The sequence below is a fragment of the Oncorhynchus keta genome, chromosome 33 (assembly GCF_023373465.1).
Source record: "Oncorhynchus keta strain PuntledgeMale-10-30-2019 chromosome 33, Oket_V2, whole genome shotgun sequence".
Taxonomy (NCBI): domain Eukaryota; kingdom Metazoa; phylum Chordata; class Actinopteri; order Salmoniformes; family Salmonidae; genus Oncorhynchus; species Oncorhynchus keta.
The window spans coordinates 22,799,769-22,824,200 of NC_068453.1; the positions used below are offsets into that span (position 1 = coordinate 22,799,769).

Here is a 24,432-nt window from a genome sequence, read left to right on the forward strand (position 1 = left end):
AGCTGCTGTGACAGCTGGTGCTTAAAGCTAGTGAGGGAGGTAAGAGTCTCCAGCTTCAGTGATTTTTGCAATTCGTTCCGGTTCAATGATACTTTGTGTGAGATTGAGGGCATCAAGCCTAGATTGTTGGATGGCCGGGGTGTTAAGCATGTCCCAGTTTAGGTCACCTAACAGCACGAGCTCTGAAGATAGATGGGGGGCAATAAATTCACATATGGTGTCCAGGGCACAGCTGGGGGCAGAAGGTGGTCTATAGCAAGCGGCAACGGTGAGAGACTTGTTTCTGGAATGGTGGATTTTTAAAAGTAGAAGCTCAAATTGTTTGGGCACAGACCTGGATAGTAAGACAGAACTCTGCAGGCTAACTCCGCCCCCTTTGGCAGATCTATCTTGTCTGAAAATGTTATAGTTAGGGATGAACATTTCAGGGTTTTTGGTGGTCTTCCTAAGCCAGGATTCAGACATGGCTAGGACATCTGGGTTGGCAGAGTGTGCTAAAGCAGTGAATAAAAGAAACTTAGGGAGGAGGATTCTAATGTTAGCATGCATGTAACTAATGCTTTTACGGTTACAGAAGTCAACAAATGAGAGCACCTGGGGAATGGGAGTGGAGCTAGGCACTGCAGGGCCTGGATTAACCTCTTCATCCCCAGAGGAACAGAGGCTGAGTAGGATAAGGGTACGGCTAAAGGCTATAAGAACTGGTCGTCTAGTACGTTCGGAGCAGAGAGTAAAAGGAGTCGGTTTCTGGGCACGGTAGAATAGATTCAAAGCATAATGTACAGACAAAGGTATAGTAGGATGTGAATACAGTGGAGGTAAACCTAGGCATTGAGTGACGATGAGAGAGCTATTGTCTCTAGACACCATTTAAACCAGGTGAGGTCACAGCATGCGTGGGAGGTGGAACAAAAGGGTTATCTAAGGCATATTGAGCAGGGCTCTACAGTGAAATAAGACAATAACTAACCAAAACAGCAATGGACAAGGCATATTGACATTAGGGAGACGCATGAGTAGCCGAGTGATCATAGGGTCCAGTGAGTAGCTAGGCGAGCTGGAGGTACTGCGATTCAGACAGCTAGCGGGCCGGGGCTAACTGAAGGGCCTTAGAGAGACGTTGCGACGAAAGAAGTCTGTTGTAGCCCCCTCATATGGTTACGTTGGCAGACCAGTCGTGATGGATCAGCAGGGCTCCGTGTAGTAAAAGGGTCCAGGCCAATTGGCAAAATAGGTATAGTGGCCAAAGAAATTGGCTGATGGACCTCTTCAGCTAACTGTCCGATATGCTCTAGACAGCTAGCGGGCCGCGGCTGGCAGGCTAGCAGATGGACTTTCAGGGGACGTCGCAATGGAGAAGCCTGTTGATTAAAAACCTCGGGCAGATTACGTCGGTAATCCAGTTGTGATGAATCGGCTGGGCTTTGTATTGGCAGTAAAAGGGGTCCAGGCCAATTGGCAAAATAGGTATTGTAGCCCAAGGAGTGGCTGATGGACCTCTTCAGCTTGCTGGGAGATGGGCCTAGCATGGGCTAGCTCCAGGCTAATTTATGCTTTCTTTCGGGACAGAGACATTAGCCAGTAGTAGCAACTCGGATTGCAGCTAGCTAGTTGCAATGATCCAGGTGAAAAGGTTCAGAGCTTGCAGTAGGAATCCGGAGATATGGAGAAGAAGTCTGATGGGTTGAATCTCGCTGTGCAGACTGGCACAAAGTTGTCCGGGCTAAAGGTTAGCTGATGACCGCTAGCAGTGGTTAGCTGACTACAAGCTAGTGGCTAGTTAGCTGGCTAGCTTCTTTGGGGGTTCCGGTTCTACTAGTTAGCTGGCTAGCTTCTTTGGGGGTTCCGGTTCTAAAGTAAAGGAAAATAGCAGATCCATACCACATTGGGTGAGGCGGGTTGCAGGAGAGTATGTTGAAGTTGAGGTTTGTTGAGGTTAATAATATATGCAAAGAAAAAAGTTCCAAAAAGATATATACATGGGACACGACAAGACGAAGACAAAGAGGCCCGACTGCTACGCCAGCGGAATAGAAAACAAATATTGATTGTGTTTCTGGGTAGATCCCTACTTTCATGGAAGCACAATTAATTTGTTGTGCAGTCCAATATGTTTTTGCAATACAACAAAATAAAAATTAAATTTTAATAATATAACGTAGCAATTCAACTGAGATTGAACTGTGGGCTGGACTCAAACTCAGGTCCCAGTCTAGTTCTAAGGGTAGGTAGCCTACAGTGGTGGCTAGCGGCACTTAAAATGGGGAGGACGGCTAATAGTAATGGCTAGAACAGAATAAATGGAATGGTCTCAAACACATTAAACACCTGGTTTCTATGTGTTCTATGTGTCCGTTCACTAGATTCATTATTATAAGCCGTCCTCCCCTCACCAGCCTCCTCTGGTAGCCTACCCTTAGAACTAGAGGGACCTGAGTTTGAGTCCAAGGCGCAGGCTCGGGTCGTTACAATACAATACCCCACTCCTTTGGGACGTGCACAGAATGTATCAACGTGAGCCTTTATTAAAAACATGGATTTCCTATCATTTACTAAGCAGTTTCACTGGGGACTTTTATTTTGATGGCAGCTATCGGAATAAGAAGTTATATTATTTCCAGTTGTTGGTTATTGTTGCCAGGATTACAGATCTCTCACTGCTCACGCTTGTAAATTACATTGTAATGTAGATTGGACACTGCAAGGCATTGTGGACAGGTTTAAAGCCGCACATACCAATTGGAACCGCAGATCCACTTTTCCTCAGGTTCTGAGCACTTAACAGTCAGCAATGTGCAGGAATGTGCTGTTAATCAGTAAACTCATTAACTGTCCCATCTGCATCATCCTAAAATTGTTTTCTAACCCAACATAAACGATGGATGTGTGGTGAACTTTTGGTTGACGATGTAAAAATGATCTACAACACTACCAATGTTATGCTTTTGAGGACACCCGCCTTTAACTAAAAGGCCTTTGTGATTCTCTGCATATTCAACAATTTTTGTTAAAATGAAAAGCTAGCAGGAGGGGGGTTGTTGAAAGCCTAAAACTAAACAAATGATATACATAAAACAATTTGGAGGTAGTGGATATATATATGAAGATGATAGTGGATATAACCTTGAAAAGTGAGAATGGATATCTGGACTTGTTCCTCCGCTTCCTTCTTGGCATCTCACTGGAATCCAACCACAAACGGTTGCAGTGGCATGTATTATTGGATTCCAAGGGAAGCCAAGCTTCCCCAAAACATTTACCAAGAAAAAAATGTAAATATTGTATGTATATATTTGTTTCTCTTTTGTCTCTTTCGTCTCTCTGTGTTTCATAATTGTCCTACAATTTGCAAGAGGCTGAATGTATCTCATGAGAGAAAGCATCAGAGCGAGCGACACAGCGCCCCTTCGTCTCTGTATGTGTAGGCATTCTATCTGATGCTGTCTGGTCAGAAAGAGTATGACATTTGTTTCCACCCATAGCCTTTTCCACCAGCAAGCATTTGGCCTCCCTTGATGAAAAAAATAACTAATAGCCAATCAGTGTTGAGCTAAACTGTTAATGGTCTTGGACCACCAAAAAAAGTATCAAGGGAAGCCAGTTTTGATTTGGCTTCACCCCTATCACATCGCATCGAGAGAAATATGTAATTGACAGAAACAACTTGAATTGTTGCACTTTGTTGTGTTGTTGTCCTTCGGTGGCTAACTAAATAGCTAACTAAATTTGGCCCTTTTCTAAATTAGCCATGTATGGACATAGGGATTTGGACTTGTGGTTTTACCGGCCAATGATTATAACAGTGATTCTGATCCAACCATGAATTCATACATTGTGCCCCTGGACTGAGAGGATGGAAGTTCAGTATGAAGCTAGGTGTAGAAGGCCAATGTTAACTAGCTAACATTGCCCATGAAAGGAAGTTAGGCTAGCGAGCAAGCAAGAAAATAGCTTTCAGGTACACACTGCTCAGCACTGCCCAATGCTATGCTGATGTCAAAGGGCATGCTGGATGAGTTTGACATGAGAAAATATGGGGGAGTGAGAGACTGATCCCTGCTGTGAGGAAACGTAGAAAGGCAATGTAAGTACAATAATAACAAAATGCCAAACTCACACATACCACATAACTATAGATAATCATACAATTTTAGACCTTAGGGGCTTTGGTGTGTTATTTTTTTAAATTCACTTTGACACTTTCATACATCAATACGGTACGAGACACAACAGCATTGGGGACAAATATATGACACTGTAGGAATTATATTTTCTTTGCTTATATAGATTGTTTAGACTTAGTCTTTCAGTTGAGAGCTGTGAATCACTGGCCTTCATACTCCCATCAGCAGACTCACTTCTAAAAGAGCTGCGCCTGAGGAGACTTATGGTGAGGGCAGACTGTGTTCTCTTAGCTGGACTGAAACAATCACACCGTAAACTAGAGACCTTGAGGTCAGTGTCCTGTCCAGGGGGTGTGCTTCTACATAAAGCTGCCTCATGATATAGAAACAGGAGATAGGCTCCTGCCACATGAACTGGTCTGGCTCGCATAAGGCTACTTACTTCACATTATGATAGCCTTTAGATCTCTTCATTTTTCAAACATTAGGAACACTTGCTCTTTCCATGACATAGACTGACCAGGTGAATTCAGGTGAAAGTTATGATCCCTTATTGATGTCACTTGTTAAATACACTTCAATCAGTATAGATGAAGTGGAGGAGACAGGTAAAATAAGGGTTTTTAAGCCTTGAGACATGGATTGTGTATGTCTGCCATTCAAAAGTTTTTAAGTGTCTTTGAACAGGGTATGGTAGTAGGTGCCGGGCACAGAGGTTTGTGTCAAGAACTGCAACGCTGCTGGGTTTTTCATGCTCAAAAATGTCCGTGTGTATCAAGAATGGTCCACCGCCCAAAGGACATCCAGCCAACTTGATACAACTGTGGGAAGCATTGGAGTCAAAATGGGCCAGCATCCCTGTGGAATCCTTTTGACACCTTGTAGAGTCCATGCCCCCATGAATTGAGGCTGTTCTGAGGGCAAAATGGGGGAGGGGTGCAACTCTATATTAGGAAGGTGTTCTTAATGTTTTGTACACTCAGTGTATGACTACAACAGATGACCCAAGACATGGACTTATCTCAACAGAGGACCACTTTCGAGGTCTGAATAGATTTCATGAAATGAATGTGATTTTGGGATGTAATGTCCCTTTAATTGTTTTATCTCTAATAATAGACACATCAACATTGGATTTCACTCATTGTATTAAATGTAACATTTATGTTTCATCCATAGGATCAGATGGTTGACTATCACAAGATGGCAGGTAAAATATGTCACCAATGGCAGTAGGGGTGTGGGTCAGCATACAGTATGCAGGCTGCTGTAAATCATATCTTAAACCCTCTATTGTTGCCTGGTCTTATGGACTTCAAGTTGCCCCATGGCAACGACAAACAAGCCCTTGACAAAGAAACTCCTGCAGCATGGAAACACAGAGAGAGAGGTCCAGAAAACAAGGCGCACATTAACGTTACATTACAAAGTGCCTGAAAATATGTCACACATGCTGGTGAGTTTGACATTTTCAATCGCCTTACAGAAACTTGACTCTTTTTGTCGAGCCTTTCTAAGAGAGAGAAAGGTTAGGTTCTTGTTCAGTCACACTGTTCATATAAAGGGAGATGGACATGTATGCACAAAAACATAAACAGTTTTGAATATTTCATCTCTGAATTACTGTGGACCGAAATGATGTTCTTTATATAGACTTCAATGTTTACATGGTGGATCATTTTGGTCTATTTTCTGTATTAATTTCAGTTTGATTAGGAGCAATCTGTAGCATGACCAGTGAAATGTGGCATATCAGGGGAGGAGGAAAATGTCCATCTATCTTGTCCTCCACTCCAGGGTGGTTTTTAGAGTCTTGGTCAGAGCAGGAGGGCTCTTCTACTCATTACGTTATACAGTACATTTGCTCTTAAGGTAGGGCCAGGGTGATACCAATACATGACTTTATGCTGTGTACTGTAGTATTGTGTTTAGTGTTCTGTTTAGAGGCTAAGTTAGCCTGATCCACCTGCCTGACCACTGCGCTGAACTTTCCTTTCACTTCATGTACGTTTGTGAGATCAGGATGGTCGCGCGAGGCTAACCCTACTACTGTAAGTAGACACTAAACATTGTTGTAACATTGTCATAAGAATGACTATATACCTGACAGGACATGAAATGACAAGCAATTAAGCAAAAGTTTCTTAAGAGTGTTCGTAAGGAACACTAGGAACCAACTGGATTGCATCCGCAAAGAGGGACCTTTTGGCTTGCACATTAGGAATAGCAACCACAGTTGTAGCTATAGCAATGTGCCCTTAACTTGCACATTAGGAATCCATCAATCCAGCAACCACAGTTGTAGCTATAGCAATGTGCCCTTAACTGACCCTGTAGAGTGGTTGTTTTATTACTGAGATATATATTTCATCCTGGCAATATCACTGACCCTAAAGCCTGTTAAAAGATGATCAACACAACATGGCAGTATTAGATTTGAAAGTGAGTGTATTTCGACTGTAAACTCTGAGACTGGTAACTAGATTGAGGGATGTAGAAAGCAATTCTCATTCTAGAGTAGTATGAGCATTAATCATGAGCCCTGCGTGTGGTGCTGATCAGGCAGAATCCTTAATCACTTCTCTCCCGGACCCTCATTTCCGCTTATCCAGCCCACTCCCTATACATGCATAAGCAGAAAAAGAGAGGGTGTGGGAGTATGATGTGGTGATTATTAAGAGCACTTGGAGGGAATCAATATATTACACAGGACGATACATATAATATATATAATATCAAAAAAATTGGGGGAATAATATTTACATTTTTTTTTACATTTACATAAAACATTTTTTTTATGAACAACAACTTACAGACACACAAACAATGACTACATCTCATCTGCCCAGACCCTGTCACGACTTCTGCCGAAGTCGGCTCCCCTCCTTGTTTGGGCGGCGTTCGGCGGTCGACGTCACCGGCCTTCTAGCCATCGCCGCTCCATTTTTCATTGTTCCATTTGTTTTGTCTTGTTCCCCGCACACCTGGTTTTCCCCGCATTCCCAGAGACGTGGAGTCTCTCCGTCTTCCAGCACCCCCGCTCCGGTGCCCATGGAGCTGGGAGGGGCTGCGCTTAGGGAGACTGGAGGAGGGGCCTTCACGTGCACCATCTGTGGCCACGTTGTTCCCTCTGGGAGTCGAGGCAGCAGGCAGGGCTCTCTGGCATCACCCCAGGTGAGTCTGCACCACTCTCATCCAGAGCCCTCTGTTGACCACCTGTTTGTGCATGTTTGTTTTCCTGAGTTTTCCCCGCATTCCCAGCATAAGGCGCTCGTCGATTCAGGTGGGACTGGGAATTTTATCGACAGAGCGTTCCCCCTTAGTTTAATGTTTCCCATTGTTCCTGTGGTTAGACCATTCCCGGTACACGCTCTGGATAGTCGACCATTAGGGTCTGGGTTAATTAGAGAAGCCACCATCTCCCTGACCATGGTGACGCAGGGGAGTCACGACGAGAGAATCAGTCTCTTCCTCATTGACTCTCCTGCGTTTCTTGTGGTACTAGGCCTTCCCTGGTGGGCTAGTCATGACCCCACCATTTCATGACAACAGAGGGCTCTAACGGGGTGGTCGCGAGAGTGATCGGGGAGGTGTGTAGGGGTTTCCGTTGGTGCTACCACTGTGGAAAATCCAGACCAGGTCTCCACCGTGCGCATCCCCCCAGAATATGCCGATTTGGCTCTCGCCTTCTCCAAAAAGAAGGCGACTCAATTACCACCCCATCGACGGGGGGATTGTGCGATAAATCTCCTAGTAGACGCTGCACTTCACAGGAGTCACGTGTATCCCCTGTCGCAAGCGGAGACGGCGTCTATGGAGACATATGTCTCTGAATCCCTGCATCAGGGGTACATTCGCCCCTCCATTTCACCCACCTCCTCGAGTTTCTTTTTCGTGAAGAAGAAGGAGGGAGGTCTGCCCCCGTGCAATGACTATCAAGGTCTCAATCAAATCACGGTGAGGTACAGTTACCCGCTACCTCTCATCGCCACGGCAATTGAGTCAATGCACGGGGCGCGCTTCTTCACTAAACTGGATCTCAGGAGCGCTTACAACCTGGTGAGTATCCGGGAGGGGGACGAGTGGAAGACAGCGTTCAGTACCATCTCAGGGCATTATGAGTACCTCGTCATGCCGTACGGGTTGATGAATGCTCCATCAGTCTTCTAATCCTTTTGAGACGAGATTTTCAGGGACCTGCAAGGGCAGGGTGGAGTGGTGTATATCGATAACATTCTGATATACTCCGCTACACACGCCGAGCATGTGTCCTTGGTGCGCAGTGTACTTGGACGACTGTTGGAGCATGACCTGTACGTCAAGGCTGAGAAATTCCTGTTCTTCCAGCAGGCCGTCTTCTTCCTAGGCTATCGCATTTCCACATCAGGGGTGGAGATGGAGCGTGACCGGAGATTTTTAAGGTTTGCCAATTACTACTGGGGTTTTGGCCAGGTGGCTGCTCCAATTACCTCACTGCTGAAGGGGGTCCTGTACGTTTGCAGTGGTCGGCTGAGGCGGACAGGACTTCTGGGCACCTAAGGGCTCTGTTTACCTCAGCTCCCATGCTGGCCCATCCGGATCCCTCTTTGGCGTTCATAGTGGAGGTGGACGTGTCCAAGGCTGGGATAGGAACCATGCTCTCTCCGCGCTCGGGCACGCCACCGAAGCTCCGCCCTCAGCCCGGTGGAGCGGAACTATGATGTGGGTGACCGGGAGCTGTTGGCTGTCGTCAAGGTTTTGAAGGCATGTAGACATTGGCTTGAGGGGGCTAAAACCCTTTCCTCATCTGGACTGACCACCGCAACCTGGAGTACATCTGGGCAGCAAGGAGACTGAATCCTCGTCAGGCAAGGTGGGCCATGTTTTTTACCGGTTTTGTGTTTACCCTGTCCTACAGACCAGGTTCCCAGAATGTTAAGGCAGACACACTGTCCCGGCTGTATGACACAGAGGAGCGGTCCATGGATCAGACTCCCATACTCCCGGACTCCTGCCTGTTTAGCGCGCTGGTCGTGTGGGAGCTGGACGCGGACATTGAGCATGTGTTGCATACAGAGCCTGCTCCCTCCAGTGTCCCGTCGGGCGTCTGTACGTTCCGTCTGCTGTTCGTGACCAGTTGATCTATTGGGCCCACACGTCACCCTCCTCTGATCATCCGGGGATCGGATGGACGGTGCGTTGTCTGACTGGGAAGTACTGGTGGCCCACCTTGGCAAAGGACGTGAGGGTTTATGTTTCCTCCTGCTTAGTGTGCGCCCAGTGTAAGGCTCCTAGATACCTGCCCAGAGGTAAGCTACATCCCTTACCCGTTCCACAACGGCCTTGGTCACACCCGCTCACAGGGAAAAACCACGATCCTGGTTTTTGTGGATCGTTTCTCTAAGTCCTGTTGTCTCCTCCCTCTGCCCGGTCTCCCTATGGCCCTACAGACTGCGGAGGCCTTGTTTACACACGTCTTCCGGCACTACATGGTGCCTGAGGATATAGAGGTCTGATCGAGGTACCCAGTTAACTTCGAGAGTCTGGAGGGCGTTCATGGAACGTCTGAGGGTCTCGATCAGCCTCACCTCAGGTTTTCACCCCGAGAGTAATGGGCAGGTGGAGAGAGTGAACAAGGATGTGGGCAGGTTTCTGTGGTCTTATTGCCAGGACTGGCCGGGGGAGTGGGCGGCGTTCGTGCCCTGGGCTGAGATGGCGCAGAACTCGCTCCGCCACTCCTCAACTAACCTCTCCCCCTTTCAGTGCGTATTGGGGTACCAGCCGGTTCTGACACCATGGCATCAGAGTCAGACCGAGGCTCCTGCGGTGGACGACTGTTTCCGGCGTGCAGAGGAGACATGGGAAGCCACACATGTTCACCTCCAGCAGGCCGCGCTGCGCGGACCGGGTTGTCCCCGAGGCCAGTGGCGTCAAGGGGGGGGTACTGTCACAACTTCCGCCGGAGTTGGCACCCCTCGTTGTTCGGGCGGCGTTCGGCGGTCGATGTCACCGGCCTTCTAGCCATCGCCGCTCCATTTTTCATTGTTCCATTTGTTTTGTCTTGTCCCGCACACCTGGTTTACATTCCCTAATCAACTGCATATATATATTCCTCTGTTCCCCCCATGTCTTTGTGTGGGATTTTGGTACGTGTTTTGTATTGACGCACCTAACTGGTTTTTCCCCCGGGTACTATGGTTCAACCTGGAGTATGTTTAATTGTTAAACATTTTTGCTTATTTGTGATTGTCGCGCTTTGCACTCTTGCCTTTGGCTGGAGGTTTGTTGGACACTGTTGCGTCTGTCTGTTGTTTGCTTCTGCCGAATAAAGTGTTCGCCTGATCACAACTCTCTGCTCTCCTGCACCTGACTTCAGCACCAGTAGCGCATACGCTGACAGACCCACATGCTCACACCCCTAGTGCTTGCATTATTGTTTGCCACTTGGCCTAAGATTGTACCAATCTGTTTTTCTAAGTCATTACATATTGTATCATGCAAGATGTTTATTAAGGACACCCCATCAAGGTTGTTCAGGTATTCCCAATGACCTGTGTTATGTTCCAATAGGGTAGAAGGGATTTGATTTGACCTCACCCTCTGAACCTACAGGAATTAAAAGGCTCCATGTTTTGACCTTGCCTGCATAACCAGATGAAGCCTCTAGGATATTTGACAGATGTTTGTCTACAGCTTTCAGGATATAGTCAATGTTACAAAATAACGGACTACTCAAGACTTAAATACCTCCGCTCAATTACCTGGTTATTTTAAATTACCCCAGTACTTCCAATCAAATCAAATTTTATTTGTCACATACTTCGCAAAAAACAGTTATAGACTAACAGTGAAATGCTTACTTGCAGTTCCTTCCCAACAATGCAGAGAGAAAGAAAATAGCAAAACAATAGAAATGTAATAACACGTAATAGTAAAGGTAATAATAAATACACAATGAGTAACGATAACTTGTCTATATATACAAGGTACCATTACGGAGTCGATCTGCAGGGGTAAGTGCATTGGCTATGATGTCATTATGGTACAAAGTCCATGATCAGCTCTTTCATTCAGAAACTAGGCTCGGATTTGGATTACGAGATTGGATGATGTTTTATCCTGTTTGCAATTGTGGAAGATCCCAAAGGCAATATGCAATGCCATCTGTTTGCTATTACAGTATTGTTGGACGTTAATACTGTGGGTGGATTTAGTATTTCATTTGATTGATTTAGTATCTACTGTTGGTTGACATAAGGACAGATGTGGTATATAACAGTTCACTAAAGCCAGATACAGACATAGAGGAATACTAAAGAAAATCCACAGTGCCAAAAATCCATGTACCGTGTTTTATATACACGGTACACCACAAGTGATAAACAAATACAAATAAAATATTAAAGTTGTGGCCTGTGAGACTGCCTGAGAATTTTGTATGGTATATGAAATTACTTTAAGCTTGTCCTTTAACTTGATTTGTGACTGAAATGTCCTGCCTTTGTGACTCCCATTTTGGAGGAGAGCCAGATGAGAGACGGAAGAGTCTGTGTAAGTTACTGACCTACTCTACTCACACAAACAAGATAGCGTGTGTAAGTCAAACGTTATTTTATCAACTATTCTCTATAGCATAGCTTGCTTTGTACAATAGTTTCAAGATCGTTCTCTGTGTGTGTGCGTGTGTGCATGTGTGCGTGCGTGTGTGTGTCACTGCTCGGGAAAGAGCTGGACTGAAAAGGAGGGATGTGGGGAGGACACACTGATTCATAGTATAATCATTTCCTCCCCAAAAGTTTCAATCTGTGGTCAAACCCGCCAGGAAGAAACAGTGACCTCAACAAGATAATATGGTGTTTAAAAACACTTTCAAACCCCCGCTCAAAAAGGTTCTCGACAAAGACCAAAAACCTTTGCATACTTAGTGGTTGCCATGGCACGGCCTCATAGTTTTTGTTACATCATAGAGGGTGTTACTAGATTCCATAAATTCTTAAGAGATCAGAGGGATATTTTGGTGTGTTATATGGGCTCCACCTCATGAAGCTGATATATGGAACAACTCTCCACAATGCTGGGGTGAGTGCTGCATAGTACAGGCCTCAATGACTTCATTATCTTCCAGAGTCCTTCTCTGTGTGAACGTAATTCAGTGGATAATAATTCCCTCTATGCAGAACACCACTAGCAGTGAGATTCAGTGTGGGGGATTAGGAAAAGAGACAAGACTCTGCAAATTGACTCTGCATGCCTTGGCTTTCATCACGGGTTGCCTTTCAACAGATCCTGAAAATAGAGTTGTTTTTTTCTCCATCTATGTCTGAGAGTTGAGTAACAACTACAAAGCAGAGGTGGAAAAAGTATCCAACTGTCATACTTGAGTAAAAGTACGAATACCTTAATAGAAAATTATCCAGTAAAATACTACTTAAGAAAAATATCTACCTTTATTTAACTAGGCAAGTCAGTTAAGAACAAATTCTTATTTCCAATGACTGCCTTCAGGGGAAGAACAACAGATGTTTACCTTGTCAGCTTGGGGATTCAATCTTGCAACTTTTTGGTTACTAGTCAAACACTCTAACCACTAGGCTACCTGCCGCCCCACTACCTGCCGCCCCACTTGAGTAAAAATCTAAAAGTATTTGGTTTTAAATATACTTAAGTATCAAAAGTAAGCGTAATTGTGAAAATATACTTAAGTATCAAAAGTAAAAAAATATATAAATTATTTCAAATTCCTTATATTAAGCAAAACAGAAGACACCATTTCTTGTTTTTTTTTTGTTTATTTACAGATAGCCAGGGGCACACTACAACACTCAAATATAATTTACAAACATAGCATGTGTGTTTAGTGAGTCTGCCAAATCAGAGGCAGTAGGGATGACCAGGAATGTTATCTTGACAAGTGCGTGAATTGGACCATTTTTCATGCATTCAAAATGTAACAAGTAATTTTGGGTGTCAGGGGAAATGTATGGAGTAAAAAGTATAGTATATGATTTTCTTTAGGAATGTAGTACAGTAAAAGTATAAGTTGTGAAAAAAATATAAATAGTAAAGTACAGATACCCACAAAAACTACTGAAGTAGTACTTTAAATTATCTTTACTTAAGTATTTTACACCACTGCTACAAAGACAGTGCTCCACCCAAGCAAACTAGATACTTGATTCAAAACATCTGGCGCTTATTTAATGTAGACATCTTGAGGGAGTGCCAGATATGACCGGTGGTTACCCTTAGAAATGTGAAGTAATGCCTCAACATAATGGTTGAGTTTACATCACTTCTCCCTTAGTCAAGTCAAGCACACGTTCGTGGAATGCTTTCAGTCATGTAATGGATATAGACACAGTCGGCTACTGCACAACATTTGCTAGTCAAACATAAGCTCCAAACACTGTAAACAAAGACTGCTCTTCACGTTCCAAAAGTTCTTAGAACATCCAAATTGGAGCCTCAAATGAACACATTCATTGTGGTATCAGTAACAAAAAAGGCTTGACATACAAATGAGAGTTGACTTTAAAGTATAACTTGTGCATGTTATCAAAGGTTTGGTGTTATAGGTATGTAGCTACTAGGAAAACATATGCATAAGCATTTCATTGGGGATGTGACTGACGTTAACTGGCTTCAGCAACTCTACGTGACAACTGAATAAACTTAAAGGTCCTGAGTGTGCTCATGCAGTTGGTGAGGTAACATTGTCGGCTAATTGTATTAGATTACATCACTCGATACAGATTGATCCATTTAGAGCTCTGTGGAATGATTACAGGGATTACACATTTACCTCCAGGAAAAGATGTCTGTAGCCTCAGTAATGTATCACTTTCTGAGGAATGAGAAAACAAGATAACACCTTACTTGATTGGAAGAATGATAGGTGGTGATATAATGTACAGCCCACCATAGTGTTTTTAGAAAAATAGTTGTATGTTGTTTTGCTTTGTAAAATGGATCAAGACACAGATGCTGATGTTACGTGGTAGTGGTAATTATTGTTGCAACATTGCCCTCTGTAGGAAAGATATAGGAATGCCTGACTTGTGGTAGAAAAAAGACAGTCAGATCATTGTGTCAGTTCTGCATATTACATTTCTATGTCCAGATTTCCAAACCTAAAGGAAGCTGTATGACTGTTTCTGTTGATGCTCCAGCTTGGTCTTTTGAAGTGACATTTTAACAAATAAATAAAGTGAAGCCAGTTTAGAAGGGAAACCAGAGTGTGTTGGCATCAAATCAAACTTTGAGTAAAACAAGTGTCGACCTTACTGTGAAATGCTTACTTACAAGCCCTTTACCAGCAGGGCAGTTCAAGAAGAGTTAAGAAAATACTTACCAAATAAACTAAAGTAAAAAATAAAAACAATTATAAAAAGTAGCACAATAACATAACAATAGCAAGGCTATATGCAGTGGGTATCGGTACCAAGTCAGTGTGCGGGGGTACAGGTTAGTTGAGGTAATTTGTACATGTAGGTAGGGGTGAAGTGACTATGCATAGATTATAAACAGTGAGTAGCAGCAGTGTAGAAAACAAATGGAGGGGGTCAATGTAATAGTCCGGTGGCCATTTGATTAATTTTTCAGCAGTCTTATGGCTTGGGGGTAGAAGCTGTTAAGGAGCCTTTTGGTCCTAGACTTGGCTCTCCGGTGCCGCTTGCCGTGCAGTAGCAAGAGAAAACAGTCTATGACTTGGGTGACTGGAGTCTCTGACACTTTTATGGGCTTTCCTCTGACACTGCCTATTATATAGGTCCTGGATGGCAGGAAGCTTGGCCCCAGTGATGTACTGGGCCATACACACTACACTCTGTAGCACCTTACGGTTAGATGCCGAGCTGTTGCCATACCAGGCGGTGATGCAACCGGTCAGGATGCTCTCGATAGTGCAGCTGTAAAACCTTTTGAGGATCTGGGGACCCATGCAAAATCTTTTCAGTCTCCTGAGGGGGAAAAGGTTTTGTCGTGCCCTCTTCACAACTGTCATGGTGTGTTTGGACCATGGTAGTTCGTGGGTGATGTGGACACTACAGCCCCGTCGATGTTAATGGGGGCCTGTTCGGCCCGCCTTTTCCTGTAGTCCACGATTAGCTCCTTTGTCTTGCTCACGTTGAGGGAGAGGTTGTTGTCCTGGCACCACACTGCCAGTTCTCTGACCTCCTCTCTATTGGCTGTTTCATCGTTGTCGGTGATCAGGCCTACCACTGTTGTGTCGTCAGCAAACATAATGATGGTGTTGGAGTCGTGTTTGGCCACGCAGTCGTGGGTGAACAGGGAGGACAGGAGGGGACTAAGTACGCACCACTGAGGGGCCCCAGTGTTGAGGATCAGCGTGGCAGACGTGTTGTTGCCTACCCTCACCACCTGGGGGCGGCCAGTCAGGAAGTCCAGGATCCAGTTGCAGAGGGAGGTGTTTAGTCCCAGGATCCTTAGCGTAGTGATGAGCTTCGTGAGCACTATTGTGTTAAGCTGAGCTGATCTAAGGCAGTGGTTCCCAAACTTTTTATAGTCCCGTACCCCTTCAAAACATTCAGCTTCCAGCTGCATACCCCCTCTAGCATCAGGGTCAGCTATACCCCCTCTAGCACCAGGGTCAGCTGTACCCCCTCTAGCACCAGGGTCAGCTGTACCCCCTCTAGCACCAGGGTCAGCTGTACCCCCTCTAGCACCAGGGTCAGCACACTCTCAAATGTTGTTTTTTTGCCATCATTGTAAGCCTGCCACACACACTATACGATACATTTATTAAACATAAGAATGAGTGTGAGTTTTTGTCACATCCCGGCTTGTGGGAAGTGACAGAGCTCTTATCGGACCAGGGCACAAATAATAACATAATAATAATAATAAATTATTTTGCTCTTTATTTAACCATCTTACATATGAAACCTTATTTGTTCATCAAAAATGGTGAATAATTCACCACAGGTTAATGAGAAGGGTGTGAATAACTCACCACAGGTTAATGAGAAGGGTGTGCTTGAAAGGATGCACATAACTCTGCAATGTTGGGTTGTAATTAGAGAGTCTCAGTCTTAAATAATTTTCCACACACAGTCTGTGCCTGTATTTAGTGAGGGCTGAGAATCCACTCTTGCATAGGTCCGTGGTTGCAAAGGGCATCAGTGTTTTAACAGCATGATTTTCCAAGGCAGGATACTCTGAGCGCAGCCAAATCCAGAAATCTGACGGTGGCTTCTGATTTAAATTACATTTTCACAGAACCGCTTGTTGCAATTGCGATGAGGCATTCTTGTTCAGATATCAGTAAGAGAACTGGATGCAAGAGGACTCGTCATCATGCAAGCGGTCAGACAAGTGAAAATGATGGTCAGTAAAAAAAAATTAAGCTCGTCTCTCAATTGGAAGTCAGTCATGTCTACCGACTTGAGTGCTAAGTGGTAATTATTTAGGCAGGTTACCTTCGCTTCCTTGGAAACAGGGACTATGGTGATCTGCTTGAAACATGTAGGTATTACAGACTCTGTCAGGGAGAGATTGAAAATGTCAGTGAAGACACACACTTGCCAGTTGGTCTGCGCATGCTTTGAGTACACATCCTGATAATCCAATCCAATCTTAATCCTATATTGACGCTTTGCTTGTTTGATGGTTCGTCTAAGGGCATAGCAGGATTTCTTATAAGCATCCAAATTAGTGTCCCACTCCTTGAAAGCGACAGCTCTAGCCTTTAGCTCAATGCGGATGTTGCCTGTAATCCATGGCTTCTGTTTGGGGTACGTACGGTCACTGTGGGGATGATGCTGTCGATGCACTTATTGATTAAGACGATAACTGAGGTGGTAGACTCCTCAATGCCATTGAATGAATCCTGGAACATATTTAAGTCTGTGCTAGCAAAACAGTCCTGTAGCGTAGCATCCACGTCATCTGACCAGTTCTGTATTGAGCGAGTCACTGGTACTTCTTGCTTTAGTTATTGCTTGTAAGTAGGAATCAGGAGGATAGAATTATGGTCAGATTTGCCAAATGGATGGCGGGGGAGAGCTTTGTATGCATCTCTGTGTGTAAGGGGTGCATTCTGGCGGCAGAAAAGTCAGACGCAGGAGAGCAAAAACTGTGTTTCCAACGGCGCAGTTTAATAATAAAAACCCACCGGAAACAAGAACAATCAATAAATGGGTACAAAACCCGACACACACCAGACATAACGTGCACAAGCACTTACAATAAACAATTACCGGACACGGACATGAGGGGGAACAGAGGGTTAAATACACAACATGTAATTGATGGAATTGAAACCAGGTGTGTGGGAAGACGAGACAAAACAAGTGGAAAATGAAAGGTGGCTCGGCGATGGCTAGAAGACCGGTGACGTCGACCGCAGAACGTCGCCCGAACAAGGAGAGGGACCGACTTCGGAGGAAGTCGTGACACTGTGTGTGGAGTAAAGGTGGTCTAGAGTTTTTCTTCCTCTGGTTGCACATGTGACATGCTGGTAAAAATGTGGTAAAACTGATTTAAGTTTGCCTGCATTAAAGTACCCGGCCACTAGGAGCGCCGCTTCTGGGTGAGCATTTTCCTGTTTGCTTTATGGCCTTATAGAGTTGGTTGAGTGCGGTCTTAGTGCCAGCAACGGTCTGTGGTGGTAAATAGACGGCTACGAATAATATAGATGAGAACTCTCTTGGTAGATAGTGTGGTCTACAGCTTATCATAAGGTACTCTACCTCAGGTGAGCAATACCTCGAGACTTCTTTAATATTAAAACATTGCGCAGCAGCTGTTGCATCAGAGAATATTGCACCAATTGGATCCGCACTTACATGCCGTCCATGTAAATTGACGAGTTCTACCTGGTCTACACATGCTACCTCGATGCCGGATGTCGCACACACACGTGCTGGTGTCTCTTGCTGCTATTGATGTTGCTGCTGTAACTAGCTATTACTCGCTATGCTTGCTGTTTTCTGTGTTTCTTCATTCAGGAGATTTGGTATAGCATATCGTGCTCACTACCTGTAGTTATTTGATCGCCTTTATATGACGCTTCACTCTGGCAGTGAGCTACCCTGAAGGAGCAGAGCCTAATGCCAAGATAATGCATTGTACTCTTTTCTAAAATATGGTTAAACGTACACGTGGTGTTTCCTTTCTGAACTAGGCCTTACTGGTACACATTAAATTAAGTTGACATACGTACGGTATTTGAGAGAATAGCTTGTCTTATCAAGGATATATTTTTTTAACTGTACCAGACCTAATTCAGTATACATATGGAATATAATCTCTTCCACACAGGCAATGTGGAAGGTGCCCTGGGATACCCATGGGACTTCAGCATTGGTCCCCAGGTAGGAAAAACTGGCCACATAACATAAAAATGTATGTGCATTTGTGTGTGCACAAAGTTTCAAGTTTTCCACCTGGTCCATCCCCAAAGACAGGCCCATGTGAAGAGACCTGCTACAGCTGCTGACATCTGCCCCAGAAAACCGCATCAGGGAGCAGATAGCAGTATGTACTTTTGCATTTGAATATAAGTATTGAGAACGCAGACTAAAACATTCAGGCAACAAGTCAAGTACTGTCATATTTAACAAACTAATTGTTTAGTTTCTATACATTGTTCTTCTGCTTCCAAAACCTAAACCGAGTGTGTGTGAAAGACGTGTAAATCAGCATATGCTGGGGTGGTGTCTGTATACCTAGTAGAGACAGCTGCTCACCAGTAACGCCTCGATCACACCAACAGTGTTTTTGCGCAAAATGGCAGACAGCATCATCTTGATATGTGTGCAACAAAAGTTCAACATTCACCTTCTGCTGCCATTTATGCCAAGCCTTCTACACATACAGTCGTGGCCAAAGGTTTTGAGAATGACACATTCATTTTCACAAAGTCTGCTGCCTCAGTTTGTATGATGGCACTTTGCATATACTACAGAATGTTATGAAGAGTGATCAGATTAATTGCAATTACTTGCAAAGTCCCTCTTTGCCATGCAAATGAACTGAATCCTCAAAAAGCATTTCCACTGCATTTCAGCCCTGCCACAAAAGAACCAGCTGACATCATGCGAGTGATTCTCTCATTAACACAGGTGTGAGTGTTGACAAGGACAAGGATGGAGATCTCTGTCATGCTGATTGAGTTCGAATAACAGACTGGAAGCTTCAAAAGGAGGGTGGTGCTTGGAATCATTGTTCTTCCTCTGTCAATCATGGTTCCCTGCAAGGAAACACGTGCCGTCATCATTGCTTTGCACAAAGGGCTTCACAGGCAAGGATATTGCTGCCAGTAAGATTGCACCTAAACCAACCATTTATAGGATCACCATGAACTTCAAGGAGAGCGGTTCAATTGTTGTGAAGAAGGCTTCAGGGTGCCCAAGAAAGTCCAGCAAGTACCAGGACCGTCTCCTAAAGTTGATTCAGCTGCGGGATCGGGGCACCACCAGTACAGAGCTTGTTCATGAATGGCAGCAGGCAGGTGTGAGTGCATCTGCACGCACAGTGAGGTGAAGACTTTTGGAGGATGGCCTGGTGTCAAGAAGTGCAGCAAAGAAGCCACTTCTCTCCAGGAAGAACATCAGGGACAGACTGATATTCTGCAAAATGTACAGAGGTTGGACTGCTGAGGACTGGGGTAAAGTCATTTTCTCTGATGAATCCCCTTTCCGATTGTTTGGGGCATCCGGAAAAAAGCTTGTCCGGAGAAGACAAGGTGAGCGCTACCATCAGTCCTGTGTCATGCCAACAGTAAAGCATCCTGAGACCATTCATGTGTGGGGTTGCTTCTCAGCCAAGGGAGTGGGCTCACTCACAATTTTGCCTAAGAACACAGCCATGAATAAAGAATGGTACCAAAACATCCTTCGAGAGCAACTTCTCCCAACCATCCAGGAACAGTTTGGTGACGAACAATGCCTTTTTCAGCATGATAGAGCACCTTGCCATAAGACAAAAGTGATAACTAAGTGGCTCGGGGAACAAAACATCGATATTTTGGGTCCATGACCAGGAAACTCCCCAGACCTTAATCCCATTGAGAACTTGTGGTCAATCCTCAAAAGGCGGGTGGACAAACAAAACCCACACATTCTGACAAACTCCAAGCATTGATTATGCAAGAATGGGCTGCCATCAGTCAGGATGTGGCCCAGAAGTGAATTGACAGCATGCCAGGGCAGATTGCAGAGGTCTTGAAAAAGAAGGGTCAACACTGCAAATATTGAATCTTTGCATCAACATCATGTAATTGTCAATAAAAGCCATTGACACTTATGAAATGCTTGTAATTATACTTCAGTATTCCATAGTAACATCTGACAAAAAATATCTAAATATCTAAACTTTGTGAAAATTCATATATGTGTCATTCTCAAAACCTTTGGCCACGACTGTACAGTTTGACGCATATGTTCGATAAATCCAACTGTGCACCACACAGAACGCACTGAAACGGCCTCTGCAACGCAAGGCAAATGCAGCGTTCCATTGGAAATGAATGTACTTCTGGTGTACCAAAATGCATTTTCACTGTCGGTGTGATCGAGGCGGAATCTTAGTTCGAGGTGTGTCCAATCTGGACTATGTTAGATGGACAACCCATGCCAATGTTCAATTGTTTAAAAAAGTGATGGTCCACAAAAATGAAACAAAAAATCCAAACTCTCCTCCTCTTCACCAGGTGAAAGCCAGCCTAATAATGAGTTTCCAACATATTATTTTTTACCTGTTAAGTAATTTCCAATCAACTTCAAATGCCTTCGCAGGTAGGGACAAAATGGTTGCTCGTGCCAGGCGTTCTGAGTCGGCTGAGGACAGTCGAGCCGGATGCACCACAGATATCTGGCACTCCCTGACAAAGGACCTGGTGGAGGAGAGCATTCCCTGTGGGACACAGGAAATGAAGAGGAGGCCGTCCACAGCCAGGCAACACAGGCATGAATACTCCAGGTATGACCCTTGAACACAATAAGTTTGGGAGTAGGAAAGTGTCAAGTCATGCCAAGGTGACTGTGGTGCTGGCTTACTGTGATGATGATTAAGATGGTGATGATTGTGATGGAAATGATGATGATGATGGTGGTGGTGTTGGGATGTGCTAAACTTTGAACATTGAGATATTAAATGAATGATAGGAAATGAAAAGAAGAAGAAAGAAGGCTTTGGAATGTGTTTGATGGAGGAGAGTGATGTGTTGATACAGGGGAGACAGATGGACATCTGTGTATTAGATGAAAGAGGGGTTGAGGTCAGGAGGTGAGGACAGATTCTCTTAAGAGAGTAATACATGTTTGGAATCCTGTTACCCTCTTTATTAGCTTCCTGTAGAGCCATAAAATGTAAGGATTGGAGAGAAATTGGAGTGTTTTAAGTAGGATGCGTATAAACGGTGAAGTCTGAAATATTTTGCTGTCTGTTTTCAGCTGTACAGAACCTTTGGGGAATGATTAAACTTGGTTAAAGCTTCTATAGTGTCTGAGTAAATTACTCTGAAAAATAAGGACCTAACAGTGGTGATGAGGATGGAGGTGATGGAGATGCTGGTGATGATGATGGAGATGATGGTGATGGAGAGGATTGTGATGATGATGGAGGTGATGGAGAGGATTGTGATGATGGAGGTGATGGAGAGGATTGTGATGATGATGGAGGTGATGAGGATGATGATGGAGGTGATGAGGATGGAGATGATGATGGTGATGATGATGGAGGTGATAATGATGGAGGTGATGAGGATGATGATGGAGGTGATGAGGATGATGATGGAGGTGATGAGGATGGAGGTGATTATGAGGATGATGACTGCGGTGCTATGCAATAGTGCCTCAGGCAGTGTGCGGATCACAGATGTCCAGCTGCAGGGTATGTTAGTGAGGCTGGGAAACTCCTCCCAGAGAGAGCAGGACATTGGGGGGTTCCGTCTCCAGCAGAACGTAGCAGGACGTCCCATCGCAGAGTTCCTCTTCCCTCCCAGAACACTCCTCCAGCCAGCTAGCTCTGTTACGGTAGGCCTGTGATCAAAACACATACATTAATCCTTTGGTGAACATTGGTATAGGTTGTCATAGTATATCGACTTTTGTTTACAAAAAAAGCCTCATTTAATTTTCAATTGAACAACTTAAATCAATCATTCTAGGAGGTAGTTTATGCTTTGACAGAGGTTTATGAAGTCGACTCAGTTTTGACCATGATTTGTACTGTACTGTAAGGTTTGGTCTGAAGCCTCTGGAAGGAAGACACAGAGCCCAGGGGACTTCCTTTGGGTTGGGTTGGAGCGCATCATGTTGAGACCAGAGTGCACCACAGTCCTATGCAAAGACAATGGCCAAGTGAGAACACTGTGAGGGGTGAAGGATGATTGAGTGTTCTGCCCCTATGGTTTGATAGACTGATAGTATATAATTGATCCAGGACTATATTATTTGCCCTTTTTCACATAATTAATCTAAAAACACATTTCCTACAAGTATCTTGTATGTTAGCATTGAATGTGCTGTATACATAACATGTAATGATCTGCATACTCTGGTGGGTGGCTAGGCCATAGCATGGTACACACCTGCACGCTGTACTGGGATAAAGCCACAGAAGGCCTGGGCTGAGCATCATGAGAAAGTGGAGAGCTGCAGAGAGGACACTTTGTCCTTTGAAGAGGCAAGCATCCCTGCAACAGAGATCAACTGCCCTGACAACACACCCTTTCTTCTGATTAAAAGGTCATCTGTGTATTCAAATGCAACATTCAACTAATGCTCTGTTGACGTACCATTAGAACAAGAATTGATTGAAGCATTACATAAAGTGATACGATTTCTTTAATGCTAGTGGTTTGATTTTCCTACAGGAAGAAGCATGTGTTTAGGGTGTGCCACAGTCCATGGACCCAGAACCCTTCATCCATAACCCATCCTTCCTGCTCCCCCTGTGCTCTGCTAGACTTCCGGGCCCAGCCCCAGAGCAACCCTGCAAGGAAGCTCACCGGTACAGATTTCCATAGTTCAAGTCAGAACTCTTATTCCGTCATTGAATTGAATTACTTTTTTTTTCTGATTCCTTAATTGAATTTAGAATGCGTGACACATTGAACTTGAGAGATAAGTGTATCATAGTATGGTTCTCAAAGTCAAACTATGTGTGTACCATCACATGCAGCCGGTGTCCAGGCCAGAAGACCTGCCACCCTACGTTCCCAGGGGACTGGAGTGGGGGGAGGGCCTGTTCGATCAGCAGGGGTATGTAGATATTACACATTCTATTTTTTTCTTGCTGCTGACACTGAACAATGTAACCGGTAATTTTGTGGATAGAGAAACTATATGATTCAGTAGGGGACAATTCAAAGTCAGTGTTAGTAACATCCCACTGGGCACAGATATCAATTCAATGTTAATTTAACTGAAATGACGTGGAAACAATGTTTATTCAACCAGTGTGTGCCGCGTGGGATGACCATTACCCAGAGTACAGTAAACATGTGGCTGCTTTGTGTGTTGTGTCTCAGCCCTGTGTAGGAGGCATGATGTTCCTTGGCTCTCAGCCCCCCTGCACCTCCCTCCTCCAGCAGTACCGCACTGCAGCTAAACTACACAGCCACAACATGGTTATTACTGCTTAGGTACATGAAAGTCAAAGCGGTAGCTACTGCTGCACAGGCACATGACTGTCCAGGGACTACGGACATGAGACTGAAACCACCTTGGGCAAGCAGCAGAAACAGAGACCCACTCTAATCTTCATCTGTTTCATTAGATCTACTTAACAGAAGATCCTCTGTACTGTCAGCTTTGGCGTCTATTGGTTGCCTGTTTAAAAATAAAATACAATGTACATGGTTAAATAGTCACAAATGTCAATATTATTCAATTGGATAAAATAAAATAGTATTTCTTTTTTTTTTTTAATAGGCAGGTTGCAAGTTGGGATGTTTTTTTTCTTTCCCCCAGGTCAAAGAGGTGTAAGAAGTTCAAATGTATTATTCTCAATAAAAAGTCTAACTATAACCTGTCCTTTATCAAAAAGCATTCCATGTCATTTAAAAAGACAGTCAATTGACAAGCTCAAGAAGGTGCTTCTATATCTGCATGGCTTGTTGTTAGGGGTTTTAGGCTGGGTTTCTGTATAGCACTTTGTGACATCTGCTGATGTAAAAAGGGCTTTATAAATACATTTGATTAATTGATTGAACCAAACCCAGACAAAAACACAGAGGATGGAACGGGGTCAAGGGGAAGCACCACAACAGTGTAAGTGGATCTAGAACTGTCAATCACTGTCAATCATCCAAATTCCATCTCCTGGTTTTTCTCACATAACAAAACAACAACTCCCCAATACT

The 24,432-nt window shown here is 44.3% G+C and overlaps 1 protein-coding gene across 3 annotated transcripts; it reads left to right on the forward strand.

Annotated features, from left to right (window-relative positions):
* The first annotated feature begins 5,483 nt into the window (after nucleotides 1–5,483).
* On the forward strand, nucleotides 5,484–24,097 carry LOC118366407 (lamin tail domain-containing protein 1-like). Of its 3 annotated transcripts, none has more exons than XM_035749052.2 (10): nucleotides 5,484–5,580; nucleotides 18,384–18,436; nucleotides 18,526–18,599; nucleotides 20,861–21,044; nucleotides 21,916–22,099; nucleotides 22,307–22,426; nucleotides 22,638–22,813; nucleotides 22,942–23,078; nucleotides 23,250–23,329; nucleotides 23,599–24,097. In XM_035749052.2, the coding sequence occupies exons 1-10, from the start codon at nucleotides 5,566–5,568 to the stop codon at nucleotides 23,710–23,712; spliced, it is 1,137 nt and encodes a 378-aa protein (XP_035604945.1). In that variant the 5' UTR covers nucleotides 5,484–5,565; the 3' UTR covers nucleotides 23,713–24,097. The 3 variants fall into 3 exon arrangements, with proteins under 3 accessions (XP_035604945.1, XP_052348453.1, XP_052348454.1); XM_052492493.1 differs by lacking the exon at nucleotides 5,484–5,580 and adding an exon at nucleotides 7,137–7,298; XM_052492494.1 differs by lacking the exons at nucleotides 5,484–5,580; nucleotides 18,384–18,436; nucleotides 18,526–18,599 and having other exon boundaries at nucleotides 21,020–21,044; nucleotides 21,518–22,099.
* The last annotated feature ends 335 nt before the right edge of the window (nucleotides 24,098–24,432 follow it).

Excerpts from the sequence above, each read along its gene's own strand:
- LOC118366407 (XM_052492493.1), top strand. The coding sequence starts at position 7,176 with ATGGAGCTGGGAGGGGCTGCGCTTAGGGAGACTGGAGGAGGGGCCTTC. Across the intron at positions 7,299-18,383 it reads GCTCTCTGGCATCACCCCAG|GCAATGTGGAAGGTGCCCTG; the intron begins GTGAGTCTGCAC and ends TCTTCCACACAG. Across the intron at positions 22,427-22,637 it reads TATGCAAAGACAATGGCCAA|GCCATAGCATGGTACACACC; the intron begins GTGAGAACACTG and ends GTGGGTGGCTAG.